Source organism: Siphateles boraxobius, unplaced genomic scaffold, assembly GCF_051911475.1.
Source record: "Siphateles boraxobius isolate OS27281-9 unplaced genomic scaffold, OSU_SipBor_1 12, whole genome shotgun sequence".
Classification (NCBI taxonomy): domain Eukaryota; kingdom Metazoa; phylum Chordata; class Actinopteri; order Cypriniformes; family Leuciscidae; genus Siphateles; species Siphateles boraxobius.
Window position 1 is genome coordinate 35,557,535 of NW_027508722.1, and position 26,948 is coordinate 35,584,482.

The 26,948-nt window shown below is 37.2% G+C and overlaps 1 protein-coding gene across 5 annotated transcripts in view; it reads right to left on the reverse strand.

Moving 5' to 3' along the window:
- ankfn1b (ankyrin repeat and fibronectin type III domain containing 1b) overlaps nucleotides 1-26,948 on the reverse strand; it is a 108,866-nt gene that overhangs the window by 46,225 nt on the left and 35,693 nt on the right. For 4 of the 5 annotated variants that reach the window (XM_077219252.1, XM_077219254.1, XM_077219253.1 and 1 more), the window contains 2 exons: nucleotides 11,130-11,170; nucleotides 3,773-3,895 (listed from right to left, as the gene is read on the reverse strand). In XM_077219252.1, the coding sequence (XP_077075367.1) occupies nucleotides 3,773-3,895; nucleotides 11,130-11,170 (164 nt within the window). Of the gene's footprint in view, nucleotides 1-3,772; nucleotides 3,896-11,129; nucleotides 11,171-13,209; nucleotides 13,299-26,948 lie in introns of those variants that run through there. The other variant, XM_077219255.1, reaches the window with a different exon arrangement.

Consider the following 26,948-nt stretch of genomic DNA (forward strand, 5'->3'; position numbering starts at 1 on the left):
ATACAGAAAATAAATGACAACTTCAACATTCTGTTCCTGGCTGTATTCTGAACAACTCATCAGCGCACTCGTTCTTCATCTGAAATGATTTTTCATAGACATCTTTAGGCTAGGCGAGCTATTCAATAATGTTAACTAATAGTCAAATAGATATTTATGAAAAATGTAAGTAAATATCATGAGATTTTGGGTCGCAGACGGCAATTCACACTGACTTTGAATGTCACTTTTGTGGATATAAAGTTTTACATAACAGTCAGACAGATAAACAGAACTGACAGCAACATTTGGGAATGGGTAAAAGATGGGAAAGAAGTTTCAAAGGATAAAATGTTTTTGCATAAAAAAATGTATGTAACAGCAAAATGTATGACTATAGAGTATGTATCTTTAAACAAGAAAAAAAAACTATATAATACACGATTATCAGTAGATTATTTAACATTTAATTTAGAATTCTGAATTTAAAATCTGGAAAAAAATAGAATCTAAATTTAGCTCAACTATATACTGAGCAGGCATTAATGAAATATCGCAATTACAAATTGACAACTTGCATTGTATTAAATTAATATTATCTTACAGAATATTAAAGCGCTAAAAAGCACATCAGGTAACACTGGTTATAATAAAATGGCATAACATCAAATAAAATTATTGTCTACACTATTTTCGTAAAATGTTTAGTTTCCTTACTGTATAGCTGTAATCATGAATTCAACAAAGACATACGTTTTTACTTGTTACGCTAATTCTGAGATGGAATGAAGTCAATATTAATTTAGAGATACATTTTTTATCCTAATCAACTGCAAAATGATGCTGAGATGGATTTCACGTAAATACATAAGATGCAACAGACACAACGATCTCAATGCACGGATATGTGTGAGAAACACCAATCGGGCTGATTCTTTCACGTCGTCATCAATCAAACAAAGCAAAATGTTTATGACATGTACGCAAAGAGCGGGCGACATCTCTCTTTCTTTCAGAATAGTTGTTATAGCAGACGTAAAGGGGCAGAGGGACTCCTCTACGAGGGTTATATGTGGCTGCGAGAAGGAGAGTCAGAAATTTGATTCTTGGCACCAGACAGACTGCAGTCCGACCAGCCAAAATTTGGAGGGGGAGTGTGTGTGACAGTAAGCAACAGGAGGGGGCAGCGAGGACAGTATTCCCGATTAGTGTGTGTGTGTTACTAGGGTCAACAGAACCCCTCTCTCTCTCTCTCTTGTGTACTTCAGGCCTAGTGGAGCCAGTCTAACCCTTCGACCTCTCACACACACAATGGGGAATCAAAGCTAATCAGTTGATTCCCTCCCCGTTTGAAAGACACGCAGACAGGTTTGCATGTCACCACAGAGATCTTCAGCAATCAGAATCTCACAAGAACATTTCACCTTAAAGCTCAAGACATTTCTATATTATATTCTGCATAAACAAAGCATATTTTTAATAAGTGCCTTTATTTTAATGACAATTAAGCACTTTTCCAAAGAATATTCTCATTATTATAATGCATCTGGATGTTTTTTTTTTTAGCTTTTTCTCATAATAAATTTACTAAAGGCAAGACACTACATAGGGTGAAAATAATGTAACTAATAGATATCACCAAACGTTCCCTAGTTGATTAATAATAATTAATAATAACTGTTTTGTATTACAAGTTTTTTTAAATGTTATGTTTAAATATGCAAATGATACATTAATTAAATAAAAATGCACTAATTTTCATTCATTTTCACGGCAGAAATCTGAATGATATGATATCTGAATGAAAATCATTTTAAGAAAACAGCCTTTTAAAGACTTGCATTGCATTTTGAATTCAACACATGCAAACAGATCAAATGTAATAAAATAAACTTAAATGTGTATTTTGGATGTTTTCTTTCCACTAGTCTGAAAGAAGACAAGTTGCGAAAGTAAAATAGCGCAAAATCTCAACATCGACCAGTGCATGAAAAAAAAAAACACTGGTTTTGCCTCAAAAAATGTTTTTTTGTTCTTAGTTTTTTTCACAATTAGACTTTTTTGCATTAGAGCAATGGAAACAAGTAAAATCTTAGATTGCAAAACATCTTAATGATCCAAAAATAGGATTTTCATTATGTGAAATATAATTTCTTTCTTTTGATTTTGCGGTGAAATGTGTTTTCGGCAGCATTAGAACAGGAGTGAGTTTGTTTAACGCAGTAAAGCCGCGTAGTCCTTTCCCATCACGCGTACGTCTGCATGATTGCATGTTTCTGCCTTGGCCGTTTGCGTTCTAATCCAGTCAGATTAAGAGATTAAACGCGGGAGTATTTGAGTGCATGTGCTGGTATGCGGGTGTGTTGTCACAGTAGTATTCGCTCCCCTGTGAGAGTGTTTGCTGTGTCGAGTTCAACTGCCCGCCACCTGTTCGCCCCCCCACCCCAGGGGGCAAATCTCTCTAATTCTGATGAGCAGAGACAGAAGACCGTCGCCATGGGGATGTTCTGCAGGGGGACGAGAAGCGCATGTGAGCACGGGATCAATCAATGTATGAATGCGTGTGCGCGGATGTGTCTTTGTGCAACGGCCCCGTACGTGTGTGTGTGACGTTAGGCCAGTCTAAGAGGCACTGGCGACAGACAGCTCGGCGTGCAGGAGGTGACAGGGAGTCTGCATGAGTCTCTGCACAGTCCCAAAAACAGGGGGGCCCAGCCCTCATCGTGCCCAGCCAGGGTGACTACATCCTGGGGACATGCCGCCCCGAGACTCCCCGGAGTTATATGCGTCTCTGGAGCCCGACTTCCAATTTGCCATATGCCACGACCCAGATGCGGCCACCGATAGGCACCTCTTCTCATGCACATAAACTTAAAATGGAAATAAAAAGTGCATACATTTTTTTTACCTATATTATCACCCAGCTCTTTATATAAAGTTGGATAAGAATGTCTAACTTTATTTGCATACGTAATACGTACATTATACGCACATAGGGCAATATATAATTAAGCAAATTTCAAATGATTGTTTGTATCACTACAAAATTTAAACTATATTATCGCACAGATTTAATCTGCTAAATGCGATCCCAAAGATAGTATAAAAATTAACCGTGATTTTCTAAGAAGCTGCTTTAAAAAAAAAATTGTGAATGCGCTATACAAAGAAATTTGACTTGACTTGTAATTGCTTTAAGTACCATGAAAAATTGTGTTGCCAAACGAGTAATTCTGGTCAAAGTAAAATAAATGCCAGAGAGATTCTTGTGCCTTATGTGCATGTTTATCATCTCGGAATAAAAGCTCCCAAGAAAAGCTCATCTTTTCTTTATGCATCTTGGAAGTGACTCCATTTGTGAGTTTTGGACATGAAAAAGCCGTGACAGATGGGGAGGGTGGAGAAGAGAGAGGCAGTCATAACTGGAGTCATGATGTCTGTGGAGATGAGCAGAGGAAAAACCATGGGAAAACAGCAGCGTTTTGAGCCAACATGGCTTCCTTGCAATCTTTTGAGTCCAAATGGCTGGTCAATCTCTCTCAAACAGGTTTTTAGCTGTTAAAGACCTATTCACACTGCATCGACAGATGCAGACTAATGCTGACAGTCACCAGATTGCAGTACGTCACTTCTCAGATATTCCAAGGCCGATTCAACATGTTCGCTGATCTGACAAAACCCAACGAAATCTGTTGCCGTCTGTCGGTGCAGTGTGAATGGGCCTTAAATTGACATTATTTCTAACATAGACTGATGCTCATTTGCTGTGATGTACATGCTGGAGTAAAAGTACCAGTCCACGCTGAGAGAGCGCCTCCTGTAGGCTGGGGGTCTGGACGGCAGACTCCTGTCCTCCTTGCAGTGTTTGTCCTTCAGAGAGAGTCGCTGAGTCAACTTCACAATCCCAGACTCAGTCCTGCAAAACACAGACACACAAATAGCATGATTACTCTAATTACTTCTCTGATTTACTAAATGTTCCCACAGACAGAAATTAGTTCAGAACTTTACCAAACGTTTTCCATCATAATGTTTCAACAGGTTTCATGTGTATGTATAAATATTTGATCTTCACCTACAAACAAATGATATATTTAACCATTTTGGTATCACTAAACTAAAATCCTTTTAGCCCAAAACTAAAAGGAGGAACCTCACGAAAATAAATTTTTATATAAATAATAATAGAATTAATATAATAATTATGTATAACAATAATAAAATTGTTTATTATCATATTATTATTATTATTGTTGTTGATTATTATTCTGGCTGTTGTTATTATAATGACTATGATTATTATTATCATCATAAAAACATGGATTATAATATGAAAAATAAAATAAATTCAATTTAAAATGCTAAACAAACAAATCTTCTAATTAATTGCTTTACATTTTCATAAAATTTTTCCATGTTTTCAATTTTTATTCACAGTTTTGAAATAAAATATGGATAATAATAAATTAAACAAACAAACAAACAAATAAATATTTTTGTTGTTTTACATTTTCCTAAAATTTCCATGCGTTACATTTTTATTCCCAGATTTGGGTATTAAACTTATGGACCAAATGTTTGTTTTTTTAAATCCAAAAACAGGCTTGATTTTCTTTTTGCAAAATATAGCCTGATATTTGTCTCTTTTGATAATGGGGTGCAACATGACCCGGAAATGTTCTCTATGAGATTCCCCTGTAAAAGTTTATGTAAGAGGGATTGCTTGTGTTGAATTTCGCGTCTCATTAGCAACATTGTGGTCATAATAGCAGCAGTCGCCTGGGCGGCAGCGGACACTATATGCAGATCTGACAGCGCTGTAAACGCGTGAATCAACCATCTTGCAATCGCTTAATGACAAACAAGTCAACAAGTGTGACTGAAGAATGTTTAAACACTGAAGGACAAGGTCAGCGAGCAAACGGCAGTGCCAGCGTGTCCAAAACACCCATGACACCGAGAGGTGACCGCATCCGTATTTCTAGAGGGAATGTTCCTAGATAGAAGCCGTTTGGGAATAAGACAGGAAGAAGGACTGCGGGATGAATCTGATTCCAGCGGCAGCTGTTCTGGATGACACTGCGCTCGGTCGGGGTCCCACATGCTGATGTAATGCCATTCGAAGGTTTCTTACAGTAGGAAGGCCTGAGTGATGACATCACCTCCTTCAAGAGAGCACACGCCGCGCGGCCACATACACACAAACACCAGTATAAAAATAAATACCAAACATAAACACGGCACAAGTCAGCGCTTAATTCGTACGCACTTTAAGACATGATAGAGAGAGGGAGAGAGAGAGACAAGATCTGTTTCAAAACCAAGTGCGCTGTGCAAAGCATTCTGGGATTGCCTTCTTTGTATGTTGTCACAGAATTTGGCCGATTGAACGCCACAAAAATATTTAGGCCTTTAAGATTTATGTATTTGAATTGCATACAGCTTTAACATTTAAACTGAATGCGATGCATTTGTCAGTCATTCATAAATGAAACGGATAAGAAACAGGTTTCTGTAATAGTACTAATAAACTGAATTTGTTTTAAATACACAAAAACCAGCTTAATATATTTATCATCAATAATTCAATGCGTTTATCTAATTGAATATTGCTTGTTCCACAGCTAGCCATATTTTAACTGAACAATTTTAATTATTTTTAAAAAATTCTGATGCTGAATAAATGCATTTCAAGGATTATTTAAATAAAATCAAATAGATGCAAAAAGTTAATAATAAATTATGCAATATGTTTTGAGTACAGAAGTCTTACCTGCTTTTAACTTTTTTCATTTCCGTATGACTGACAAATGCATGCATCAACATTGAGTTTATTAGTTTATGTTAAAATTGAATTGAATTTTATTTGCAATTCACATTCATACATTTTAAATGAAGACTTAAATATTTGGAGCAAAGGCAGCAGTATGTGTATGCATCTCTGCAGTTAACGGCGCTGGAGAGACGAGAGTCTGCCTCTGTTGTTTGATGTCGATCAGAGCTCACACTGCAGCCAGCGCACAGACCCAACGCTTCGGCCCAGGCTGCTCATTAGACAAGCATATAAATACCAAACACACACAGTATTACACACCAGTGCCAGCGGAGACATAAACTGGTTAGTTGAGACAAAAATAAAAGCTCTCCATATACCGCAACATCAAATGTGTCATGCCGTGTTATTCCACTTAAAGGCTTTGACCCTCACACACACTGGGGTATGTGATGTGTGTTAATTTCAGAAAATAAATATCACCATTACAGTGACTCGGAACAGAACAATCGACTTAATTTTCAAATCATGTGTGTGAATTTGAACCCCACCCAAAGGACAAGAAGAGGAATTGACTGAATTCACAAATAAAAGAAATTCAACATTGGTGACTCTTGCATTGCAAAAAAATGATGCATGTTTGTCTTGTTTCAATCAGTCAAGCAGACTGTTTCTGGGAAATAAAGTGTTCTTTCACCCCAGTCCAAAGAAATATTTATTAAATATGATGAAATATATAAGCTAAATAAGGTGGCATTTCAAACATTATGTATGTAAACTATCCATCTGTCTATCCATGTATCTGTGTATTTGTCTATCTATCCATCTATCTGTCTGTCTATCAGGCCTATAAACATGTAAAGCTTCTTTACTTTACTCAAAACTTTCAAACAAGTCTTTGTCAAATCAACATTAAAAGTTTGTCTTGATAAATTTTGCTCGACTAGTTAAAAATTACAGACACATACATTTCTTGTCATTTCAATTAACCTTCTGAATCCTGTTTGCTATCAAATTCAAAACAAATTCAAGAACTGAATTGGAATTTAAACAACATTCTCAATCCAGTTCCGAATATGCACAACCTTGTAAACTATGATTTCTGACTATTGATCAACCAATGGCCTGTGTATTTGAAAAGACATTTCAGAAGTCAAAAAGTTGTTGTATTTTGATGGACGATAATGCGCTTCTTTTCTTTAAAATGACATGCACTGATGAATCAGTCACAATAACAGCAGGATATTGTATTATGAAAGAAGTCAATTTTGACTTCATCACACATATATCTCAACACTTAATACAGCTATAAACACACTGATTCATGTTTCTAGAATTCCAAACTAATAAGTGGTTTCCCTAGAGGGCCACCTACTCCTGTCTGTCTGTCTGCCTCTCTCTTACTCTCCCTCTGCCTCTCTCTCTCTCTCTTTCTCTCCCTCTTTCTCTCTCTCTCTCTTACTCTCCCTCTGCCTCTCTCTCTCTCTCTCTCTTTCTCTCTCTGCCTGTCTCTCTCTCTCTCTCTTACTCTCCCTCTGCCTCTCTCTCTCTCTCTTACTCTCCCTCTTTCTCTCTCTCTCTCTCTCTCTCTTACTCTCCCTCTGCCTCTCTCTCTCTCTCTCTCCCTCTGCCTCTCTCTCTCTCTCTCTCTCTCTCTCTCTCTTACTCTCCCTCTGCCTCTCTCTCTCTCTCTTACTCTCCCTCTTTCTCTCTCTCTCTCTCTCTCTTACTCTCCCTCTGCCTCTCTCTCTCTCTCTCTCCCTCTGCCTCTCTCTCTCTCTCTCTCTCCGCCTGTCTCTCTCTCTCTCTCTCTCTTTCTCTCTCTGCCTGTCTCTCTCTCTCTCTCTCTCTCACTCTTCCTCTGCCTCTCTGCCTGTCTCTCTCTCTCTCTCTCTCTCTCCCTCCCTCTGCCTCTCTCTCTCTGCCTGTCTCTCTCTCTCTCTCTCTCTCTCCCTCCCTCTGCTTCTCTCTCTCTGCCTGTCTCTCTCTCTCTCTCTCTCCCTCTGCCTCTCTCTCTCTGCCTGTCTCTCTCTCTCTCTCCGCCTGTCTCTCTCTCTCTCTCTCCGCCTGTCTCTCTCTCTCTCTCTGCCTGCCTGTCTGTCTCTCTCTCTCTCTCTTACTCTCCCTCTGCCTCTCTCTCTCTCTCTCTCTCCGCCTGTCTCTCTCTCTCTCTGCCTGCCTGTCTCTCTCTCTCTCTCTCTCTCTCTCCCTCTGCCTCTCTCTCTCTCTCTCTCTCCGCCTGTCTCTCTCTCTCTCTGCCTGCCTGTCTCTCTCTCTCTCTCTCTCTCTCTCTCTCTCTCTCTCTCTCTGTCTCTCTCTCTCTCTCTCTGTCTCTCTCTCTCTCTCTCTCTCTCTCTCTCTCTCTCTCTCTCTCTCCCTCCCTCTGCCTCCCTCTCTCTCTCTCTCTCTGGTCATTGCCGGAATGCTGTAATGGACCGAAAGCGGCTCCAACCTTGTCGTTCCCTCCAGAATCCCACAATTCCACAGGGCGTCAAGATTCCAATCAGAGTGGAGACGGCCATCATGATGATTATTTATTCTGGAGCGGGTTCTGGATCGTGAGCATGTGAATGTGTCATACATTTATAGAAACAAACCACACACACACACACATGGTAACACACAAGGGTGTGTTTGTGAGGAAGTGGTTTCCGCTGTGTCATCTCCCTACCTACATCCAGACCGGCGGCCAAACGTGTGTACTGTATATGCCAGTGTGTGTGAGTGAACGAGAGAAGACGATGCCACACACACACACAAGCTCACAAATGAACGAGATGCCAGGCGTGTGTTTTTAGCAATTATTTCGCGGGAAAGTTCCTCTGGCGGGGCTTTGTTGAGGTGTGTGTGTCTGTCTCTGGCACAGCACTGTTGGGGAACCGTCAGACTTCTCATGGCCAAACCACATCAAACACGCAAACCACAACGCCAGCCCCTCCACACACACACAGCTGAGTCAACCTTTACACATACACACATTAACCACAAAACCAAACACTGAAACATGCACACTTATTAAACTTATTTGACTGTCTATGTGAAAAATGCTTATGTGGGTCAGAGAGAGAGAGAGAGAGAGAGAGAGAGAGAGAGAGAGAGAGAGAGAGACTGCTGCCATATAATTCAAGCTAATTCATTAGATTTTCTCCCTTTAGTTCTGTAACCAACAATAGCTAGTCTCAAAACTTAAAGCTTATGTGATTTGTTCACAATTGGTTACTAGACGTTCAAACGGAAGACCACAAATGGTTACAGCACATGCATTTTTTATTTCTCACTAATTCTACACCTAGTCTTGCGGTGACCGCTAACAGTTCATTCACTGACTGCGTTCACTCACTGCACTCAAAAGCAATGTGATTGGCTGAATTTAACTTCTGGCCACACAGTTTTCGTATTTCTTCCGCCTGACAAGATATTTTGCCAAAGTTTCGTCCGAAGCACTCAGTAGCCAGTAAACTATATCTTAAATTGTAAATTATTTGGATGAAGTCTGAACACATTTCCAGAAGTCATTTATATTCAATTAGTTTTGAGACAGCTTGGGCGACATGTAATAAAAAATTTGGGATCACTGTTTTTTGAAAGAAATTAATACTTTCGTTCAGCAAGGATGCATTAAATTGATCAAACGTGACAGTTATTACATTTATAATGTTACAATGATTTCTATTTCAAATAAATGCTGTACTAACTTTCTATTCATCAAATAATCCTGAAACAACAATATATCACAGTTTCCACAAAAATATGAACTGTTTTCACCACTGATAATAATAATCAGAAATGTTTCTTGAGCAGCAAATCATCATTAGAATGATTTCTGAAGGATCATGTGACACTGAAGACTGGATTAATGATCCAGAAAATTCAGCTGTGATCACTGGAATAAATTACATTTTAAATATATTACAACTGAAAACAGTTAATTTATAATGTAATAATATTACAGGTATTTATTTTTACTGTATTTTTGGTCAAATTAATGCAGCCTTGGTGAGCAGAAGAGGTTTCTTTCCAAACATCGCGGTGTATTTCATTGCTGTCAGTGTGAATTTAGATTTAGTGAAACTCTTTTTGATTTTGGTGCTTTACACAGCGTTTCGTTTTCAGCAAGGACAAAAAAATGATGACTCTTCATGTCCGCTTAGGACACGTTATTAGAGCCGTTCACCTGCGACAAGAACACACACAACCAACATAGCAATTAGGAAAAATGAAACCAACACTATATCCAATATCACTGATCTAGGGTGAAAAATCTAACAAAGCAGCTTTATTAAACCTACCCAGAGAGTAAAAAGCAGACTACATCTTGTGCTCGTCCTTTGATCAGATCCGATCAGCGGTTCAGTTCACATTAGTCACCCATTTAGGAGATCTGCCATTTCTAATCTAGTAACCAAGGTAACATGGTGTTCTTGTGGATAGGAAGGCTCTCCTACGCCACATCGTGTGATAGTTTCATAATTATTATTATCATTATTATTCAGGGACACAGACCCCCAATAATAAGGCAATCCTGAGTCAATTTAACATGTCAGAAGCACTAAAGCATTAAAGATCCAATGAAGACTCATTTAGTGTTGAGATGCAACTGAAACGATCCGTAACCTACAGTATACTTATACGATTACACAAGCAATTTACAGCGTTATCATAACCAGAACACTATAGAACACAGCACTATCATAACACTTGTCGATACTATAGTATCCTGATCTTTAATACACTAATTTCTGTCATGGGATGTTTCGTTTTTATTGACTTGTGAAGCCTCATCTTCACTCAATCATTAAGCTTTTGACTTTCGACTCAATTTTTATTATAATCACTTCTCTCTTCATTGATTATCTCTCAGGTTAACCTATGCTAATGAACCTAAAGCAGCAAACCACCTAACAACACACCACGACCAGAGAAAGACTGTATAATGAGTGAACGACTCCACTTGCATGGATATTATAATGTCTTTTTTATTACATTAAAGCTAATTAAAATGACGTAAATATTATAATACGTATGCATTTTTAAAAAGAAAACAATCAAACATTATATGCATTTTTTCAGTTGAGGATGACCCCGAAGGAAAGTTATGTCTGATTTAGCTCATTTCTGGTGACAATTCTGTCCCCAAAGTAAACACACATAAACACTCTCTATACACTCTATAAACACTAATGCAGTACTGTAATCACTGTCAGGTTGTAATACTCTAGATTACAGTTCATCTAAAACTAGAGTATCTCTCTATTCAGAGGGTCACTAGGCCCAATGACTGGACTGATTCAATATGAAGTTTTTTTAACCACTTGTTTAAGCCTGGCATCACCAGAATGAGAGCATGACAGGCAGCGTGAGAATAAACGAGTCTTACCTTCTCTGACGCGTTCCCTTCCTGTCGATGGAGCCCAGACTCTGAAACACACACAAACACAACGTTACAACCAATTTACAGAGATAGTCATTTCAAAGCATTATTATTACAGATTATTACACTGAGAATTCTTAATTCTGATTGGCCAATAGCAACATTATGTTTTGTATAATGACACTAAACTGTTTAAATGATTCCTCTCCCACCAATTTCCTACAGATCTGTGCTAGTTTCATGTCTCATGTATCCCTCCACACACTTTCGTCTCTCATAATCCAGTCATTTGAACCCTTCATGGCAATTTATTGACTGATTTGATAAGAAGCCGTGACATTTTTAGATGGTCTCCAACACCCTGCCAGCGGTTTAATTTGCAATAATGATTGGATACATTAAACATTAATTATTCAATATACTTTTAACAATAGTGGATGGATCAAATGGAAAGAAAGACAGAGTGCCCTATTTTAACGATCTAAGCACATGGTCTAAAGCGCACGGCGCAAATGCACTTAGGACGTGTCCGAATCCACTTTTGCTAGTTTAGCTACGGGAAAAATGGTTGGCGCGCTCGGCACATGGTTTAAAAGGGTTGTCCCTATTCTATTGTTCCTATTTCCTAGAGTGTACACGCGTTGTGGACCCGTCTATTGGCGCAAATTACTAACGCGTTCTTTAAATAAGAAAAAAAATTGTTTTTCTTATTTAAAGAGCGCGTGAGTAATTTGCGCCTATAGGCGGGTCCACAACGCGTGTACACTCTGCTTATTACACACCCAGGGACGGGTAAAAGGATTACAATGTAAAAGATTGATATTGTAAAGATATGTTTACATAAAGATATGGTGGAATCCGGCTTGTCCCGTTGATGGTCTGCTTGCGCGCTTTAACCTCGCGCACGAGCATATCCGTTTGCGCTCAGTTTTTCCGCTTGCAAATTGCACCACGTAAATAGCGAATCCGCCATGGCACAAGCGCAGCTGGCTTTTAAAGGGAATGGGAAATTACTGATTGGTTTTATGCACGTTACGCCCAAAACACTCTCATTACTCTATTTCAGTTGCTTTAAAAAAGCAATGCGCCAACAATGCGCCGGGCGCACAAATGGGCGCAAATGTATTTGCTATTTAAACAATGTGGTGCAGACGTGAAAGCTAACACTGCATCAGGCTGAATCTAGCAAAAAACATTTGCGTCGCACCTGGCATTGCATTGCGCCGGGTGTATGATAGGGCCCTGAGAGACAGAACGATAGACTGAGAGAACAATACATAGAGAGATATATAGAGTGATAGACAGTAAGATGAGCAATAGACAGATATGACAGAACAATGATAAAACGACAGATAGAATAATAAAAAGAAATAAAGAACAATAGACAGAGACAGACAGAGCAATAGACAGATAAAACGAACAATGTATAGAACGATAGATAGTAGGATAGAACGATTGAATGATAGATAGAACGAAAGATCGATAGAGCGCTAGATAGATAGATAGAACGACAGAAAGATAGAACGATAGAAAGATAGACAGACAGACAGATGTGGTGACATTTGAAATGGTGTGTGTGGTTGTTTCAAAGGTAACAGCTGGAGACAGGATGATCACTGCTGTGATTCTGACCTTTACCTGTGAGAGTCTCACAGACAAAAAAGACACCGAGCATGACATCTAAAGTATGATGATTACACAATTACACAAAGTTGTTTAAACACCAGTTAAGCGCTGATAACATCTGTTAACCACTGACAATGTGTTTCCAGCCGTTTCTCCAGTGCATGAGCTCCTCAGGAGCCTCAAACACAGTGACGTTAGTTGTGAATGAAATCACAGAACATCATCTTCAGAGTCATTTTACACCTGAGCACATCAAACCAGAGGAATTACACACTCATCAGAGCAGACGAGTGCTGGGATCAAACCACGAAATGATAACTTCTCACTGAGAACATCACTCAACACAGCATGTCTACATGCATCATGTGTGATTAGGTAAAGTCATTTATCAAAACTACTAACACACACACACACACACACATTTACTTCAACAGTCTTCAGACATCCAGTGATCACATACCTGTGTGGTTCCAGTTTCACCTGTCGCACTCGCTTTCTCTTCACTTAATTTGAGGCTCTTCAGGTACAGACCAACTAAAACACACGCCGGATTCTGTCTATCTGTCTCTCTCTCCGCTGGAGGTGTTCTAGGTTTTTTTTTCTTTTTCACAGCCCGTTTCTTTGCTATTGCTGACTTGGTGTACTTTAATTGTGGTTGCCAGGCGATAAGCTTCACTAACTGTGCAGTAAACAGAGAGAAAGAGAGAGAGAGAGAGAGAGAGAGAGAGAGAGAGAGAGAGAGAGAGAGAGAGAGAGAGAGAGAGAGAGAGAGAGAGAGAGAGAGAGAGAGAGAGAGGTGTTCTAAATGTTGCTGAATACTAATTGCCTCTACAATAAAAGTTTAAAAAACAGGCCAGTGGCACATCACACTTAGTGTTTGTTAGAAAGTTTTATCATATAATTGTTTTTAAAAAAAGTTTTTACTCATGAGGTGCTGTCAGATTCTTCCAAATCTGTCTTCAATAATTCACAAGCTAGATTTATTTTCCATTTGAAATGACCTAAAACATCATCATCAAAAGTCACTTTTCCTGCATGTAATATTCAGAGTATGTATTTCTATTTTACATTTCATTAATGCAGAGCCGCAAGTATGAAATATTCATCCATTCACATCGGCCCCCGATTCACTCGTTTATGTGATGCTGTTTCTCTTTTGTTCCATTGATTTAGTTGAAGCGCATCATTAACAGCTCGTCAAATATTCCTTCAGAAGCTTCTAGACGCGCAGCTGAATGCAAGCTATTAAAATGTAAAAAATGGTCCAGATGAGGAAGCAGTTGTGCATGATAATTAGTGTTTTTTCTGAGAATGAGCTGCTTTTCTGTTTGCTTTATTGTGAATGAATCTGATCTTCAATGACTTCACTGACCCACTGAACCAACAGAGATATTATAATAGTTTTCAAATTTGTGAATGCAGAAACTTTGTTTCATAGTTAAAATAACAAATATTAAACATTATGTTAAAAATGAATACCACCTAACTCTGAAATCCACATTTTAAAAATAAAATAATCAGTTACAAAAATAATTATTTAGGATATTGAGTGTAAATAGTCAACTTCTGATAAAGAAGCTGACTACACTATAAAAACACTACATAAAATTAAATAATATATTTTAATTGTATACTTTAATAGTAATAAATATACGGTAACACTCTACAATAAGGTTTTGTTTGTTTAACTACATTAGTTAATGAAAAATACTTATACATCATTTATAAATCTTAGTTAATGGTAATTTCTACATTTTCTAATACATTTTTAAAATCAAAATTTGTATCTGGTAACAGTTAATTCACTGTGAACAAACAAGAACCAACAATTAATTATTGTATTTATATTACCTAACATTAACAAAGGATAAATGCTGTAAAAAATATTTTGCTCATAGTTTGTTCATGTTGATACCTTATTATAAAGTGTTAATGAATATACTTATATACTAACTATAACTTTTACTTTACAAGCAATATTTCTATTTTCAACACATTTTCAGCCCTTTTTATATACTTTACATATAAAATACTGTTTGATACTAGACTCATTTTAATTGTGAAAGAAAATTTGATGCATTAAAATATAATCATAAAAAAATCCAAATTACAATAATGATGTTACTGAAATTATTTTTTAAATCAATTTAGTGATAAAAAAGTATTTATATATCTATATTAATAATTCATCATTTAGATTTAAACAGATCCAGCTTTCTAAACTCCAGGAAAATTTAGATTCACTATAGAAATCTTAAACAAAACATTTCCATGACTTTTTGACTTGGAAAACACAATTTCAATGACCATGGGAAAAACAGAAAAAAATCCTACAAAATTTTATTAGATCACTCACAAATTTATACACTATAAAAGTTGTTCTGAGAGACCAAGATCAGAATCTTGAGATTCTGATTCTGATTCTAGACCCCCCCCCCCCCCTACACACACACACACACACACACACACACACACAAACTGCTCACGTCTGTGTGTTGTGTGTCTATAGGAGGCCAGAACTGCAGAAGAGGTGCCTTCTGAGGTTGCCATGGTAGCAGTGTCTCAACCAATCCAAGAGCTCCCATAATGCCATGCAGGGATTTGGGACACTGGCTGGGCATATGTCATTGAAAAGAGAAGGTTAATGAATCTAATGATGAATATATGAACATAAACACATGCTGGGAGACTCACGTTCTGCCTTTTAAATGCGTTTAAGTTAGATTCTCAAAAGTCAGAGCCTGATACTGTTGCTTCCCGTTTCTGGCAGACACATATTCACACCCACTTTAACTAAATGAGGTTGTTCTAGTATGAAATGGAAAATTGGAAACATTTGCAGCACATTATATGAAATGGAAAATCTAAAAGTGTCTCTCTCTCTCTCTGTTCGTTTGCCATAATGATCCGCAGTTTAGCTCCTGTCTGCACGCATGGCTGTGCGCTAATTATAATTGAAACTGCTCTCCAAAACTTAAGACCTTTTATAATTGTTCTTCCATATTTCTCACTGAATTTCTGTTTATTTTCGACTATAAAACATATAGAGTAGCAGTGAAAAGATTGGAAACACTTGACTGGATTTATGCTTCTCATGATTTTAAAAAGCCTTTTGATCTAAAAGCTTCTGCAAGTGTGAATTTGTTTAGAAAACTAAGATTCAAGAACAAATTAACAGAATATTTATATGTATGTAAACATATAATATTATGTCTGACAAGAAATGGAAGTGTTGGATTTATTTGTTGAGCGCACACGCACACGCACACACACACAAATAAATGAAACAGTCAAAAGCTGCTTTTGTGTCCAGACACACTGAGCCGTAGTTCTATCCCTCTTTTCTCTCCAGAATAATTACCTCTCAATCCATTAAAAAGACCCAAAAACTGAATGTGTCTTTTGTTGGCATTTGATTATTATCCAATCTAGTCCAATTCGTTCCAAAAATTCAGGAGTAGTGATGAGCAAAGTGTGACAGTAGTGTGTGTGTGTTGTGTGCGTAGTGTGACAGGAGTAGTGATGACAAAAATGAGCATTTGTTCAGCAAGGACAAGCACACTGAATGCCCATGACTGTTAATCTAGTTTCATTTTATTTTAAAGCAAATGAAAATATTCCCTGAATGTATGTTTTTGTTTGTGTAGTGCATAAAAAATACTAAAATAAAATAATAAAATAAAAATTCCCTGATGTGCTTTACAGTTTAAGACCTTGAGAAGTTTGTATTTAAAATAAAATAAAATAACCCTAAACCTCAAATAAATCAAATTAAAAAAATAAAAATTCCATGATATGTTTTGCAGTTATTCAAGACCATGAGAAACCCATATATAAAGAGTTACCCAGGAACAATAAAAGATTCCTCAGGGTGAGGATGCTGTGGAAACATCTGTTTATGTTTGTGTATTGCAAAAAAAAAAAAAGAAATAAAATGTATATAACTTCCCTGCTATGTTTTATTGTTTGTTAACACAATGCAAAGCCTGTATTACATTTTTTTTTAATAAATTAATAAATAAATAATAATAAAAAAATTATAATAATAATAAAAATAAAAAAATAAAAATAAAATTCACTGATACTTTTACAGGTTTTCAAGACCATGAGAGGCCCGTATATAAAGAGCAACCTCGGAGTAATAAAATATTCCTCTGGGTGAGGATGCTGTGGAAACCGGGAATGTGTCATATAGAAAGAACCGCAGATCCGTGTTCCTCGTCACTGGACGATTTACATGTCGGTGAAGTGAGTCACAGTGAGCGACACGAGTGTGTCGTCAAGCATGTGTGTGTCTGCTGATGGGTGTGGACAGCAGCATCTACCACGGCCTGCGGTTACTGTGGGGAGCGACTGAATGCTACCCATAAATCTCTGCAGTGTAGCCACCTCAAATCAGGGTAATGGGGCTAGAAGACATGCTGTCATCCGCATGATGAAGTCATTCGCATGCAGACCGATGCCAGTCGCGGCGGTGGGTCCCTCAGACACCACTGATTTACTGACTGCTGCGCAACGGCCCGTATCTACACTTACAATCAGCTTTTTCCGCTTTATTATGGGTGTGGGTCTCCATATTGAATGTCTTTTCTCAAAACAATGACTGTGACCGGTCCAGCGCACAGCCAAGACCACAAAAATCAGTTTAGGTCAGCTTTACATGTTCTCTTTCTCACGGATCTCTCTGTTTATTTTCCTTCATTAGTATTAACCGAGCCATCAGACATCAAACATTACTCTGGCTGATCGTGCTGGTGTAAAGTGTGTGCTGAACTTTCTGCTGAAATACAAATGAAAAGTGAGATAATAAGAGAAGGAAGGAACAGAGTGACAGACAGCAAAAGAAGAACTGGATAAGTGGAGACGGGTGTTGAACAGCTTATGATGGTCCAGGTCGCCCCTACTGGAGGATGCTGTAACTACACCATCTGGATCCAATGACTGCTATCCAAACTCAGTTTATTTGGATTCTTCAATTATTATTATTGGAAGCAACATATAAATCACAAATCGATTCATGATCAATCCTTGGTTAGGAATGATAACGAACAGTTTTTTCCAGCTATTATCAATGCATAACAGGTCTGTTCTGTTAGGTTGCTGTATATATATATATATATATATATATATATATATATATATATATATATATATAGACTGCTAAAGCAGGAGTAACAACACACTTTTAGAAGAAAAGGTTCTATATAGAAACTTAAAGGCTTCTGTCAGACTATATGGGGTTAAAGTCATTGGATCATTTTATGGATTTAGTTTTAACTTTTATTTCATTTTTAATTTGAATTAAATGTTATGAATTAAACAACTCGTAAACAATTTATCACTAGAAAAAATGTAAATAAATGATTGCATAATACTTTCATCTTTAACAGGTTAAAACATTTCTCCTTATATAGAACCTTTTTTTTGTTGCATAAACGGGTCTTTAAAATTGAGTCCAGAACTCTAGAGTTCTATACAGAACCCCACTGAAACTTTTGTTTCTAAGAGTGAAGTATTAGAATAATTAATCAGAAATAAATTATTCCAAGATCCAGTTCATATCCTGAAGTTCTGTAGCTGTAATAGTAAAATCATTTACCTATAAATATTTGATGCAGCCACAAGAAGATTCTAGGAAAAAGAATCTACATGAAAAGAGCCCTGATATGACACACTAAAGAAACTGCAGTTAAACGACATAAATACCTAAATAAACTAAAGTGGTGATTTGTTTACTTGTTTGTTTTCTTTAGCAAGCATACGTGCATTTCTGATAGACTCTATCATGTTCCGCGCACAGGGTTAGGAGCGATCTCCAATTATTTGCTGACACAAGAGGAAAACTCATTTTGGTTTGGAGTCGGGAGCCAGACATGGAGACAGACCGAGAGCCTGAGAGAGAGAGAGAGAGAGAGAGAGAGAGAGAGAGAGAGAGAGAGGGAGAGAGAGAGAGAGAGAGAGAGAGAGAGAGAGAGGCTCTGATTCACACCTCTCCATTCCCACGGTATTTGGTTTGTTTACTTGCCGCAGTCAGACACAAAAACAGTCACATAAACGCAGACGTGCACAACAACAAACCACACTCAGTATCTAAGCCGAATTAACAGCAAAGAATGACGACCAACTCGCCAATATTAATTTCCTTTTTGATCTTGATTGTACAAATAAAAAGGAAATATTAGAAACACAAAATCAAAATTAGATTCCTTTGTGGCGTTTAATCAAATGTTGACAAAAATCATTTTTAGCACATATTCACTCACCCTGGACTACAGTGTATGTCCAGAGGAACGTGAATGTCCCTGTCCCTGATTCCACCTGCAAACACCCAAGTAGAAAATCATGAATTATGGCTGTGTAACTTCTGCACCACCAAATGAAATTGTAAAAATAATGATTGACAGATTATAGTTGTCTATTATTTCACATGAATCACTCTTTCCCCGCCATTGACAGAATTTTCGGGCACTCCACGTTTTAGTCCACTACTCCACTATTAGTACCTGAAGCCTGGGCGCGTAAACACACAAAGACAAGGACGCAAACGCACTCACACATGCATGGCATTTCGGAAGAAAATACCACAGACTCCACAGCTCAGCAGAGCTAATAAATAAAGGGGTCGGGGCGCCACCTCAAACCTTTCCTGTGTGTGTGTGTGTGTGTGTGTGTGTGTGTGTGTGTGTGTGTGAGGGGAGCTCTTTGGGAAACGCACAGGTCTAAAGTTGCATCACCAGAGCATCAGTCTCTCTCTCCTTTACTGGCCGTGTGTCTGTAACTGAAACTCTGAGCGCGCTCAGTGACCTCAATGAGTTCGGCGCGCTGAGTTCTGCGCTAATGAAAAAGACAGTGACTGAGTGTGTGAGAGAACATTTGTGTTTCAACAGCTCTGAAAAATTCCCTAGTTTTTATTTTGGCTTTCAGTTTCAGTTTAGTATTTAATGGTGAATAAATAGCAGGACTGCCGATTTTAAATTACATTACATTTGTCTAAGTACTTATATATGTTTAACAGCATTTTATTTTTAACATTGTTTGACATTAAACCTCTTTATAGTTATTTCTCTTCTAAACATAATCTTTTTAGCAAATATACACTTTTATATTTAAAGTCTCTCTCTTCCGGCAGTGTTATTTTAATATCACTGATATACTATTATAGCTTTTGTCAATATTATTAATTATTACAAAAAAATAAATTATTCATTTTAATTTAAGCTTTTGTAATTTTGTAATTTATTTATTTTTATTTTTTAATAATTAAAAAATAATAATAATAATATTTTTTGTCTGTAGTGTTTTATTAAGATTTTTTTTTAGTTTTAGTTATTTCAGTACTTCAGTTTAAACAAAAATGCTAAATCTTGCCTTGGCAACTAACTAACTTTATTTCAGTTGATGTTTAATTCAAGCAATGAAAATGCTGATGACATCATCTTGCACTACAAAGATTTTTGTCCAATCAAAATCTTTCTAGAATGAGAACGTCCCCACTCTAAAACTAACCTTATGACTAATAACAGAAAAAAAAATGTATATGTCCAAGCCAAATTAAAATATATATATTTCTTGTGAAACACAAGTTTAAAAACATGTACACTCACACTCCAGTCATATCAGAAGCTTAAAAAAAGGTAAATAAACCACTTTATTTCAGTGGATGACCTCATGGGGCGCCATGTTGAGATCACATGATCTGCTGTAAATCACAGAATAAATTATTCATGGCTCTCTATGAATAGATTTAGTAACTAAAATATTTTGCACTACATGTCAGTATAACTCTAAAGGCCAATTCACACATCGCCGACAGACACTTCGTCTGGTTTTGTCGGATCAGTGTGCTACACTAGCGTGTGTTGGTCGGCGCTTGTTTGCGCTGGTTGAACATGTTGAAAAGCCATTTGACGGGTCATGGGATGCGTAGAAGTGACGTACTGTAATCTGGGGTTGGTCTATGTCTGTTGATGCAGTGTGAAATAGCCTTAAAACAACCGTCATCAGTGCAACAGTGCAACAAAATACTTGCATATGCAAACTAGCAGGTGCTTAACTCTGAATGACATAACCGTTTCACCTGTAATTTTGATTCGTTCTCCTCCACAACTCCTAAATGTGTGCCAACAGCTAGATTGTCATTCACGGAGAACATTGGATTGGCCTTACAAGAACAACTACACATAACTATGGCACATTCCTGCATCTATCAAACAGCGATCTGCCCCAAAACACACACACACACACACAAATATGTATTACAGCACACCAGGGGGAAATGCATCCTACGATGCTGAGCGCATTCTCCTGGCATCCCGACCATCCCGTATTCGTGGTAAGCATAAGCATCTTACCACCGGCGCTAGTCATTTAGCAGACTCTTTGATCCGAAGTGCCGTCCAGCAGCATCACGGCACAGACAGTTGTAGCAGCTCGGGGTTAAGTGCACCGCTCAACAGCACAATACACACAGGATCTCGGTAAATCTCCGCTTCATGGATCGAACCAAGCCAGGGTTCAATCTGTAACCTTTGGGCTGCAAGCCCAGATCCGTAACCATGACAGCCCTGCAAACACACACTAGTAAATGAGATCAAATCACCAAATTAATTCAATTACATCCAAATCATTTAATGTTCTCACATAATACTGATGCAGAGATCAACAGATCAGTGTTATTTGTACGTGGCAGGGAAACTTGGAAGCACCCTTTTACACATTTAAATCAAAACATCTTGTTTGCTTTCCTGGTTTATTTTGAGCTGCACATCAGACATAGCCTAAATTAGAGCTGGCTTATTTAATAAATTGCTATAGGAAGCTTTCATCTAAGTATTAATGCATCTAAATATACATCTAAATATGAATGCATTTATCGAATTAACTAAATGCATTAGTTGTGTTAAATCAATATTTAATAATGCTAAAACATGAACGTGCAGTTCAATAAAATGCCATTCATATATGCAACTAACTGCGTTTAATTTGACCAACTAATCAGCATCTCATGTAAATATCTTGATTAAAATTGAAATATTATGGATTATAACTGACCAAATTTACCTGTCACTTTTTGCTATCTATATTATTTTATGAACTGCTATTGGAAATTTGCATAAAAATATTAATGCAGTTTGTCAAATTATCTAAATGCATTAATTGCCTTAAATATATTTAATAATTTTAATTAATAAATACATTTGTGAAATGTGGTCAAATATGATCCATAAAATCACATAAAATGCATGTTAGTGCCAAATGTACTGTATATTTTGAATTGTTATTAATAGTGCTTGATTTGATTAACTAATCAGCATATCATGTACACTATTTTATTAAAATTCAAATATTGTGGATTATATCTGCAAACCATCAGCAGTGACTTTTTGATTTTATAAATTGCTATAGAAAGCTTGAATACATGCAAATATTCATCTAATATTGCTAATAATGGCTAATATTAATGCTTTTAGTCAAACCGACAAATGGATTAATTGTGTTAAATTAATTTAATGACATTAAACATATTTAATAATGCTGTCAATACGATCTAATCACATAAAATGCATGTTAATATCAAATTTAATAAGGGGCCACGTGGTTAATTGTTTAATTTGCTTAATTTTCATTTCATGTTTGAATTTCATTTGACTAGACATTTATATTCTTATTTACAGAATATTATTAATCATCTCGGGGTGTGGTGCCATGGAGCCATTCCTCACACACACAGACATGCGTCCAGAACAAAGAGCCGTGCGCCAGACACCAGGGATAAAGAGATATCAGCCCTCTCTCTCTTTCACTCGTTCTCTGCAGCTCTCTGTCAACCCCTCCATCCCGGCTTTAGCGTCCTTTCATCTCACTGCTGCTAACTTTCCACTCGCTCTACATCCCTCTATCACTCTCAGAACAGAGAGAGAGAACGACAGCCAATCAGAGCGCTCGTAACGCTGACGCTATCGCTACAGAACATGAACACAGTTTTCCCAAAATTCCAGAACGGAAAAAACTTTAATGTCCCGCTGAGACCCGGATCAGACCCTGGAATCTGGGGGATTTGAGACAGCGAGAGCCCGATCTATGAATGGACACACACGTGTGTGTGTGTGTGTGTGTGTGTGTGTGTGTGTGTGTGTGTGTGTGTGTGTGTGTGTGTGTGTGTGTGTGTGTGTGTGTGTGTGTGTGTGTGGCCTGGTAAGCTCTACATTATGGGGACAAAATGTCCCCATAAGGATGGCAATATCTGAAATCCTTGTTCGTGTGGGGACATTTTTTGGTCCCCATGAGGAAAACAGCTTATAAATCATACTAAGTGATGTTTTTTTAAAATGTAAAAATGCAGAAAGTTTTCTGTGATGGGTAGGTTTAGGGGTAGGGTTAGTGTAAGGGAATAGAATATACAGTTTGTACAGTATAAAAATCATTATGTCTATGGAAAGTCCCCATAAAACATGGAAACACTACGTGTGTGTGTGTGTGTGTGTGTGTGTGTGTGTGTGTGTGTGTGTGTGTGTGTGTGTGTGTGTGTGTGTGTGTGTGTTAACAGATAAATATTATGTTCTGGTGTCTTAAAAAGGGACTGTACGCTCGCTCACATGCATGTTCTGTGTTCAATACTGTGTGACGGTCCTGTCAATGTGCGCATGTGTGTGTTTGTGTTACTCTGGCGGCCTGTATCAGTGTAGTCTATGCTAATGTGTTTTTATACTGGAATATTGAAGCGCTCTAAAAGTAGCAGCAGAGAAGCTTTCGCCTACGCCAATGCAGGGACCTGCTCCATGGAAATTTGCAAGCGCATGTCCGTGTGTGTGTGTGTGTGTGTGTAGACAGGTCTCAATACATTCCATTCCTGTCTTAATGGAGGCTTACGGCGGCCTTTGAGTGTCTGTGTGAATAAATAGAAGCCAGCAGCCCAGAATACCTGTTTCCTGAACAGGATTAGGCCAAGAGCATACACACACATTCATACACAGATTCACACACTCATATGCACATATTGAGACATACACACTAACCTGTACATTAAAGTTTAAAATTGACATGCATGATAATTGATCAGATGGTCGCCTTTCTTTACCTGTTATACAGTAGCATCTGATATATTTCAATATATTATATTCTATACTTGACTGGAGTGGGTTTGGAAAGGGGAAAGATTATCAAAAAGTAATTTCTATAAATAAAAGCACATTTTTTAAGAAAAATGTTTCTGACACTGGTTTCAACATATCCAAACCTCAAATCAAAACACACACACACCCGTCTGCTGTCTGCTTTCTAATGCTTGTCTGTCTGTCTGTGTGTCTGTGTGTGTGTCTGTGTCTGTCTGTGTGTGTGTGTGTGTGTGTGTGCGTGAGTGCGTGCGTGCGTGTGTGTGTGTGTGCGCGCGCTATCAGTGTCAAAGACATGCAGGACATGGTCCAGTTCAGCCTCTCTCTGTCCATCTCAGACATATCAGCTTCTGTCATCAGGATGAAAGCGACAAAGTGGAAAAATATGCAGCATATTTTCAGTCCAACTAAAAAAAGGTTCTAAGCCCATTGATTCAATATCAATGATTCATATGTAGCAACAATCACTCTGGCACTTTAGCAAGATCTGTCTTAAAATAGTGCTGGAACAACTTCTGCTTGGTCTAAAAGTTTAGTCGCTTAAGCTTTTACTCGCTATTTTTTTTCTTCTATAAGTCATTTATGGTCGGCTAGTTTTTCATCCATTGCATTGCAGCCAACAAAACAAAAATGATGATTTACAATATAATTTCAAAATGATTTTATGAAAAGACTTGCTACGCCTTGCTGATAACTGATAACATTACAACCAAGGTTTACGCTTTAATTTAGAAAAAAGCCCTTTTATTTCCTGATATTTTCACATCAGTACAAAGAAGAAAACACAATTCACTGCAATGTGAGTATAATTAGAAATCAACATGAAACTGACATTTGGTAACCATGTTTTTCCATGTGAAAAAACTTTCAGTGTGACATAACAAATGATTCACAATACACAAAGATTTAACTCAATTCAATAGAATGATATAATTACTCACATGTGCATAATATTTACAAACGCTCAAGGCAAACAGCTCATGTGAGCGCGCACACAATTACACATATACACACATACGGTCTGATATTTAACATTCCATTTATTGAATAATTGGTGTTGTCATGACAACAGTCCAAAAGACAGAAGATGAAAAAAGACAAACCCTGAGATGAGATGTATGTGTGCATGTTAACATCATCTTTAAATAGACTGGGTTGTTTTTGGCTTCTTCTTTTTTTAGGTTGGCACTTTTACAAGTCGGAAATCCATCTTTGTTTAATTCACAAATAAAAGATACGGGCGTAAAGCTTGCTGGATCACATTACTATGATTTATCTTTGAAACCGAGGTTGCTTTGTATGCCTAACTAGCTATAGCGGATTTGATTCCGTCATTAAATTGAAAGAGATGGACGCAAGCTTGACACCTGACACCAAAATAAAGTTCCAAATAGCCTTCATACTGAAACTTATGAATGAATACATGACAACTGTAAGAGCAAGTCCTTTGAAAAGCATGTTTTGCCCAGTTAATGTCGTCTTTCTAACACAAAAGCTCAGATAGTCTCTGTTATCTCTTTTCTCTCTGGAACATCTTTGAAGAGCGTCTGCGTCTCTGATGGTGTCAAAGTTCCTTCACACTCGCCTGGGAACGTGACAGGAATGAGAAAGCCCTAAAAAACATCTTCAGTGATGTTGAACCCATGAAAGCTGGAAGAAGAAGACTGACAGACAGACATAAAAATGAATAGTCCATGATACGCCCCAATTATAATACCACCCTGGAGCTATAAGAGGAAGTAGATTGGTGATATTTAATATGGCAACAAGTAAGACTGAAGGATGTAGATCAAATATTTCAATATTTTTAAGCTTTGTTAAAATATTCATTACATACCAAGATTTAAATTTTTGCACAAAAATATTAATAAAAACTCTTCCTTCAGAGGAACCATAATTTGAAATAAACATATTTAAAATGTTTAGAAAAAAAATATATATATATACACCGGTATATATATAGTTCACTAAACGACCACAAAGAAAATGTGATATAAATAAGTATTGATGTTATGAATATTCAATATACATATTTAATTTTTATTTATTTTACTAAAATATTTGAACATATTTTTGATGAGTGATGTAGAATAATACTTTTTTTTACCTTATTTGGATAATCATTATATCAAGATGTTTTTACACTAAAAAACAAACAAGTAATAATAATAAAAACACCATTTTAAAAATATTTCATGGGAATTCATAATTTCAACCAACCAGATTCAAAAACAGATTTAAAATGTTTGAAGAAAAAAGATATTGGAAAAAATAGAGTTAACTAAATTAACACAAAAATATTAAAATATGCAATCATATAGTAATAAAAATAAAAAATCTACTTCAAAAAACATAATTTTTTATAGGAATATATTTAAATATACACACACACACACACACACACACACACTAAAATATTTTTTTTATAAAAATTAGCTACATGACACAAATGAATCTTGAATCAAAGTTTTGCATCAGGTAATTGAAATGGACAGTTTGAACTGATTCACAGAACTGAATCAAACTCTACCGCTTTTTCTAATGCTCTAACCTTTTTGCTACTTTAAAGTGATTAAATCATCTCTGTCTTCTTTTGCAAGACTTGGAGGAATCACAAAGTAGACTAATGACACAATCTTCTGGATTTGTATTTTGGGTTGTGTTTATGCTGACTGGCTGCATCAATGCGTTTTATTTCCAGTTTAAACATTCAAAGCATCAGTCTGCAAATGGAGCTAAAGCCAATCCAAGAGTCCTCAAGCTTACAATTCATGCTGGTCTGAAATGTGCATGGCACAGAGCATGTAGTGTGTGTGTGTATGCGTGATGGAGTAGACAGATTCAGAGACACAGACACATATTTATAAACACACACACATGCATGCACGCACGCACGCACACACACACACACACACACACACACACACACACACACACACACACACACACACACACACACACACACACACACACACACACACACACACACACACACACACACACACACACACACACACACACACACACACACACACACACACACACACACACACACACACACACACTCCTCTTCTTGTAGTAGCGCCCT